The sequence below is a fragment of the Staurois parvus genome, unplaced genomic scaffold, assembly GCF_062004578.1.
Source record: "Staurois parvus isolate SC_StPar_1 unplaced genomic scaffold, SC_StPar_1.0 ptg001045l, whole genome shotgun sequence".
NCBI lineage: Eukaryota > Metazoa > Chordata > Amphibia > Anura > Ranidae > Staurois > Staurois parvus.
In genome coordinates, this window is record NW_028318841.1 from 6,965,932 (window position 1) to 6,974,292 (window position 8,361).

Genomic DNA, 8,361 nt, shown 5'->3' on the forward strand with positions numbered 1-8,361 from the left:
TGCAGCGGGTGTGCGAGCACCTTATGTGTATCGGTGCCTCACACTTACAGATACCCAGGGCCGGTTTGACCCGCGTTTAGGCTGGCGGGTGGACGGCGCGGTTCTACTGCACGTCCAACTTCAGTGCTGGCCGCGCATGCGCCCCCAATATGCCATGCTTAGAAATCAGTACATCAAATGACATCAGGCTTTTTAAATCAATAATGCAATCTAAAATGTGAAATGTAATGTGCAAAAAACAGCAGTGTAAAGAACAAATAAAAGTCCGAAAGTCAAGCAACGCTTGAGTTTAGGGTTAAACACCCACTTCTACTCGGAACTCCCTGCTCAGATCTGTTGCCACGAATGAAAGCTCAAGAATGAGAAAACCGAGAGCACCACACTTTCATAGTATAAAATCCTCAAGAGATGTTTTATTTAAATAAAGAAACTCCAGTAAAAACATCTACAGTGATCAGCATCAAAACAGACTACAATACCCAAAATGCTGTACTCATTCGCACAGGCTTGGTGGCGTCATGTCTGGTCTGACTTGTTTCGCCAGAATTGACGTCATCAGTAGCATGGAAAATGTCTGTTGTACAAGTGCACAGGATGTTTTCCCCTAATATTCTGTTCAGATGATAACATAAACATCCAAAGTGGAAACACAGATAGCAATAAAAATATGACAGTGTTAACCATACCCTGTTCCATACAAAACAAGAAAAAAACTATTGTTAATAAACAGAATGTATTTTGGTAAATTAAAGTACAAAATTAACTAGGATTGGTTGTTGTGAGCCCTGCTGCTCACAATTGACAGGTTGTTCTTAAAGTAGCAGTTTCCATAACTGATATTTGCATGCACATGACAGATGTACACTATGTAATAAATATTTTTGTCCAGATTAATCTGGAAAAACTACTGAAAGATGGGTAAAATTTAGGGGCCCATTCCCACTTCCTTATTCCTATATACTGCACTGTTGCACACTGTGTCACACCTTAATATGCTATGTGTTAAGGTAGCCTATTCAATTGCAATGGGCTGACAATGCACAGGTATTTACCAAAAATAGAAATGTAGTAGGTCGTGTATTGTCATGGGTTGTGGAGGACTACAATGCATGTGCTTTGAAGTTGCATTGCCTTAGTGTTAATGCATGCATTAACTGTTTTGTGGTAAGATGTGTTACAACAACACACCACAGTGTAAAAGGTGTGCTTTGGCCCTAAATGATGTTACCTTTATTGAACATTGGGTTCTTCACCTTGGGTGCAAAAGTATCTTGTCTCAAACACTTGCATTGCAGACCTCAGATGAAAGTTTATTCTGCTTGACTTTTCACTAAAAGTACAGTTTAAGGAAAAACCTCCTTCTGAAAATGATAATCCTCCAGCATTTTATTAATCGCCGACCCAGTTGTTTTCAGAACTTATAAAACTATGTGCAATTTTTTAATTTTGCCTATCTCTGACCCAACCTCTAGAGCCTTTTCTATTTCTGCTTTTTACATGGGCTTTAGTTGGTCTGTCAACTGTAAATTGAAATCTGATTGGTTATTAGGGTTAGTTACAATTTGCAAGAATTCATTAATCATTGTTCTGACTTTTTGAATAAACCAGAAGCCTTTTCTATTGTTTTTAATACTTCCATTTCAATTTTAATTTCTTGCTTTCTAGACAATTGCAGAACAGACAGAGTTTATTCATAGCTTTAACATGTCTATGCCTTTGCCTGGATTCTGTGTCCGTATCCGAGGCAAAACAAACAGATACTGTGCAGATGATGGATATTGGAGTGATTGGAGCTCCGAAAGCTGTTGGAAAGGTAATGTGTAAACTGTAATTACAATATCATTAGTCAGAGGAAAATGGAATAGACAAAACAGTGTCACGTACCTTGGTTGGAGGCTGAGTTGACGAGAGGGTTTCACTTGCGGCTCTAATCCAAACACCCCTGAATGCGGTGACAGAGGTACAAGGCTCAAAAAAGCATGGGTGCCGGTAACTTGATAGCAGGTGACTTCCATGGTCAGGAATTTAGTCAACGTGAGCCAAGGTCAAATATGGTGAGACAGTGGCGTGGTCAGGAAGCAGGGGTCAGTACCAGAGAAGTAGGTAGAGCAAGGTCCAGTAGTAAGCCGAGGTCTGCATCAGGAGATTAGGCAGAGCAAGGTCCTGTATGGGTCAACATCAGGGAAGCAAGAAGAGAATAGTAAGAGGCAAGCTGAGGTCAGAGGTCAGAGTTCACAGAGCAAGGCCAGGAACAAGCGAAGTCTGCAGCGAAGGATCAGTCAGCAAAAACAAGATCATGGGGAGCTGAAGAACATCCAGCGATTAGCACACAGCAGGATCTCTTTTAATTAGGCAGCTTGGCACCAATGCAGGAGGATGTGCGCACCAATGCACACTGGCACACACACGTGCCTATGTATCAATGCACACTGGATATTATCCCAAGCTCGTCTGTGTGCTGTACATGTGCACTAGCATTAGCTGCACGTAAATGAGCATTAGCTTCACGAGAATGAGCATTAGCTGCACAAAAATTAACATTAGTTGTATTAGTTTCCTGGCAAACAGTTGAATATATGCAAAAAGAATATCACAAATAGTGTCTCCCTCTGCTTCTATTTTTACAAGCAAATTGTAGATGAGTACACTCCATACAGCATACAGACCTCTTAAAAAGTTGGATGATGTAATGACAATGACAGATGGTGCTGTTGTGAGCAGAGCAATGCAAAGTGAAGTACTCTATGGCCACTGGACAATAGCATAATTCACACTATTTATTGTAGTGACATAACAGAAAAATGCAATGGCTCAGGGCCTCAAGTGGACCTCTTCATGAAGAAAATAGTGACGATCCCTCCTGAGACACCATAACATCACATCTTTCTGTTATGTGACCACAATAAATACATTCGATGGCAAATATGCCATTGTGCTGGTTACACACCTCACTTTACAGTTCAAATAGGGACACACAACTGAAAAAAAGTTGTCAGGTGTTCTAATCCTTTTCTGTTCTCTACAGCTGTAAAATAAAATTTTTTTTTTGTTGTTGCTGGAACTGGGCTATAATACACATTTGCACCTGTTGGCTATTTTCTGTTATTTTTTTTGACATGTCGGCTAAGTACTGTAAACAGAGCTAGATCGTAAACTGTTATTGTGAGAAGATCTCAGCTGGCTTATACTATTTAGCATTATTGCTGGGAATTTAATCAAATAACATACCACACACAGCAGTATGGAATTTCACACCACATGAAAACAGCTTTAATCATCAACCTCATAGACTAACCTGAAAGGGTTCTTGATCATTTTACAATGTATCCTGGACAACAAGTTTTAATAATGTGCACCTCCACATTATGTAGAAGATATAGAGGTCCAGTACTGCTAGAAAGTTTTGGGTGTTACATCATTTTCCATGCATTTTTCTTTTAATACAGAATCTTTCATGCTACCTTCCTTCTTTAACAAATATCATCGTTTCCAGTGATCTCTTATGTGGAGGGGCTGTCCCTCATTTGAAACCAAATCCCTCTGCCGATCATTCCTACTCATTTGTCCCTCTTTTTGCTTCAATGTATGGACCTGTTTTTTTTTGTTTTTTTTTGTTAAGAACTTTTTACCAACCAAAAGTGGTTTACCAAAGTATACTATTGATCCAACTTATAAATTATTGCATTTGTTATTTTAAAAGGCTATTATAAAATAGGTGCTAGTGGGTTTCTACATTAAAGGATAAGTTTATCATTGTAAAAAAAACAAATACATCTTTTTGCATGTAAAAAAAAGTGCATTTATTTTTCTTTTTAGTTGGAGCCTAGAAAGTATTGCACCCTTGATCAACAGATTGGGGGTGCTATGCAGGACTCCTGTAGACTTGCCAGTGTATCTGTCTGCTTGAACCTCATACGGGCAGGCAGATACACACTGACAGGAAGAGACAATGAACTACCACAGCACATAACAGCCTTGTGGTAGTTCATTGAGAACTACAATCCAACAGCCACAAAGGCTGTCAGTACTTGTAGTTTTACATTCACAGAATTCACACTTATATATATTTTTAATAGTGACAGCTAGATGGGGGAAAAGGATACCCCACTAGCTGGCACTAGATGCAGCAGATCTGGGAGTGGGAACATGTTACATGTTCCCCCCAAAAAACGGGTGGAACATGTGACATTTTCCCAAAGGTAAACGTATCCTTTAATTATCTGTGCCTGTATTCCTAAATAGGGTGTGCCTTTTTCCTACAAACTTTGTGCCAAAATGTGTTCCTCATACCTCATATCAACCATTGAGAGGTATGAAACGCTTACTGGCAGGTACAATTTTCTGACTGCAGAAAATTTCAGTTTAATGTTTTTTGTTCTTTGCAGTCTGCAAAAATTATGATCACTCATCTTCTCCTTACTCATCTTTTTTTTTGTACAGACAAAACATCCTATATGAAGATGTTTCCCCACCATGACAAATAAAATTCATATTTTTAGACTACATCTATTATTTTTAAGTGCTGGTTTTATTCTGCTTGGTTGGACAAACCTCACAGTCCATACTTCAGCTAATTTTAAGACAATTGCATTGCCCCTATCAAAATGTCTGAACATATTTAAAGACAAACTTCAGCCAAAATGTTTTCTTTGGTGCTGTACTGAGCAGGGAAGGATTGAAAGCTCTCTCAGGAAGTAATTTAAAAACTCTCCAACAAGGGCACGCCAATAGAAAAATAAAATTGATAGAAAGTCAAGTAGGGAGGGGCTAGGAGCTTTTACAGGTTTTGCATTGCTGTTTGTGCCCCCGCTAGGGAGATCTCTTTTCCTGTTTGGTCACCTAGACAGAAAGTGAGGGGGCATTTCTGTGATGGTGACACAGGTAATAAAAATCTGCTTCCTACTCTAAACAAACCTTTTAACCAGAATTGGTCTTTAAATGACTTTATAAACACACCTAAAAGTGTCCAAACTGTTTGATCTGACACTTTTTAAAATGAAAAACATATTTTTATGAAAACTAGAAAAATCAGTGCTGTTGTCTATGGAACCATTTCTATTCTAGGTTTCAATATATCAGCTTCTCTTTCACTTTAGTTTTCTCTAGACTTCACAAATCAGCTCCTAAATGAGCCAGCCCTGCAGAAATACCTTATGACTTCTATGCCTATATCTGTTCATGGAGAACGAACATTATAATATTTTGTGGAATATCAATTCTATAATAATATACTGTAGATAGAGTTTGCTTTAGGTAGACTTTTACCCTGATAAATACATAATGGAATATTTTTCTCATTTTAGAGTCATCGCCAATACCCGAGATGCCTAACATGAAGTGGATCTACTGCATTGGTGTTTCAGCAACAGTTCTGTTGGGTTTCTTTGTGATTGCAATGCTTTATGTAGTTAGGAAGAAAAAGTACGTGTCCATAAATAAAAAATTTATCAGACGTATAGTAATAATGTAATATTTTTTTCTGGTGGAAAATAATGGAGAAATGGACCATGCTTGCATAGGGTGTGTTGGCATGGCTGTTTGTACTCTTCATCAATGATTCATGTGACAGGGTGATTTAACTTAAGGCAGTTGTTAACCAATGTGTAGGAAGGGAGATGGGGGGGGGGGTAGCACCAAGCACCTAATTAGCATTTTACATTTTTTTTCTGGCCATCTTTGAACCTTTTGGAGTAAACAAGAGAGAAAAAAACAAAAGGAGCTGCAATATCATCAGTTCCTTAAACAATAGAGAGTTTTTTTTATCTCCGCAGAGATCAAGCTGCTGTGAATAAATTTCCCAGTAATGAACATGCAATATTTTTGATAACGTGGTGAAGGGTGAAGTCTGTATGAGGATGCATGATCATCTAGGTGCCTAAGGCAGTGTGAACACTAATAACACTGTATGTATGACGTGTAATATCAGTAATATCTGTCACAGTTTATTAATATTTAGGCAATACATATCTATGAATAACCAGCAAACTGGAACACTTAGTTAAATAAAACAACAGCACGTAGCTGTATATCAGGAGATAGATCTTCATATAGCTTGAATAATATTGTTTGGGATATGTATACACAACAGTCCATTTGATGGATGAAACATTTTATTGCTATTTAACTAGACATGTCTGCCATTATATATTTATCATTGAGACAATCTGAACAATGGGATATGAAATTTACATTCAACAAACTATATTTAACTTGAAAAATAGCAATATTGGAATCAAAATTAGTGAACATAATTTCAAGCAAACTAAATCTTTGGCTGTACCATTTGTACATGAATAGACCTTAAACTGATGGGGTGGTACATGATGCATAAACAATGCAGGCTATAAATGTATAATAAAAATGATTAGATTATGCCAATTATTATGATCATGCAAAGTATTAATTTATATATGGCAGATCTCATCAATTTATTTTTCATTTTTTTAAACAATTTATAAGTATTTTAGAGTGATCATTACTTTGAAAATGTTATCCATAAGTCCCTTTCCTCTATTCATATTATAAAATGAGTGACAATTCTTCAATTCAGTATGGTAACTAGTTTATTAGCTAAGTATATAAAGTATATAGAGTAAAGTAAAGTAAAGTTACTGCCTATTTTTAATACAGACCAAAAACATTTTATATTATCACGATGCCTTTTATTAAAGGCAATTTTTTTAAATATATACAGTACAGGGTAGACATGTGCACGCTGGAAATGTTTGTTTCGTTTAGTTTTGGATGCTTCCACTTATTGAAGAATTTTGTTTCTTCATATTTGTTATATTGAACTGATTTGTTTTCTGAATTTGTTTTGTTATATCTGGCATTCTTTTTTGTATATTCATTGGTCCAGGTAGATTCAAAAATTTTAGCAGTTTTTTTTGGAAAGTTTCTGTATATTTTGGGTGGATTCAATATTCATATATTGAAACTATTTGGAAGGATTTGATATTTTTGGATGCAACAAAATAAATAATGCAAAATTTGGCAGCCCTAAATTTTTCAAACCTAAGAATTGCATTAGTCTGTGTAACTGAACTGACTGACTGTTACAATTACGAATGCAATTTAAATCACAAATTTACTTGAATCTGAATTATCAAACAAATGAGGAAATTTAATTAATTTCCCCATGATCCCAATCTACTAATGTGTGACGTTATCCGCATGAAACAGATTAAACTAATGCATTTGTTAATTTCTTTATAACTGTTTTGGATTCATTGACATTCATTACTATGTCCATTTGGAGATTCATATACTTGTGAATCTCCAAAAATCTAATTTTCGTCCAAAAATTGATTCATTACGAAATGAAACACACATGTCTAGTACAGGGGAGAAGTGTTAAAACTGCTTCAGAATTGTTGAGAAAGAGTACTCTTTACAGAACATGTAAAATAAATAACTAATGTTCGTTATTTGTTATGATGACATACCCTGTTCTCTCTAACGTATGCTTGCTATTGAATTATTATGATCCTAAAATTACGTTTTTATTTGTTGTCACAGGCACTGGTCAGAGAAGTTACAGCACAAAGCTAAAGAAATAGTGTACTGATCATTTTGATGCTATGTACAGAATTATGAGTCATACAATACAATAAAGGTCATCAGACAGCAGCAAGATGTTCAGAGAAGTACAGCTTCCATGTTACACTGGACTTTCCATGATCTAGCACTTTAAAATGAAGAGCATTTAAAAAGCTAATTACAATTTCCTAAGCTAGCTACCATTTCCAAAATGGCCACCTTTTGGACTATTTAAATTTTTTTTGTTGCTAAATGAAGCCTTCTACTTGTGCCCCTTAAAGGGTAATTCTAAATTCAACCTGGTTGGGACCCTTCCTTGTATTCCTTGTAATAACACAGAGATGTCCCCTTTCCAGCAATCCACATATTGTTGCAAAATAATACAGAAGCATTATCTGAGAAATATTTTATTTCATTTTAACTGTTAATATTTAATAGTTATTCCTATGTATTTTATATTCCTGTTTTAAAATATATGTCCAAATAAACTTTAATTGATGATTTATATTTTTAACTAAAACAATTTGAACTATAACATTGCAACCTATACAAGGCACCGCTGTTTGGAGTCTGCTTTAAAATTGTTACCAAAAAGAGTTTTTATTTCTCTGTGGAAAAAGTTTCTTTAAAGCATTAACTTCAACACAATTTTTTTTAAGGAAAACTGCCAGGAAAAAAAAACTGCTGCCTGTGCACATCAGCAGTGGTTATGGTTGTATGCTGGGCCATATAGATGCGTCATGATAATGCAGAAACTTGCTTGTCTCTTTTTGAGCCATCAAGAGTGCATATGGGATGGGAGGTAACAGTAAGTTTTAACAC

General features: G+C 36.1%; 1 protein-coding gene across 1 annotated transcript in view; it reads left to right on the forward strand.

Moving 5' to 3' along the window:
- IL13RA2 (interleukin 13 receptor subunit alpha 2) overlaps positions 1-8,044 on the forward strand; it is a 53,405-nt gene extending 45,361 nt beyond the window's left edge. Inside the window, exons 8-10 of the mRNA XM_089657990.1 lie at positions 1,666-1,813; positions 5,304-5,421; positions 7,519-8,044. Of these exons, the coding sequence (XP_089514116.1) occupies positions 1,666-1,813; positions 5,304-5,421; positions 7,519-7,567 (315 nt within the window). The 3' untranslated portion in view covers positions 7,568-8,044. The remainder of the gene's footprint in view (positions 1-1,665; positions 1,814-5,303; positions 5,422-7,518) is intronic.
- Positions 8,045-8,361: the final 317 nt, after the last annotated feature.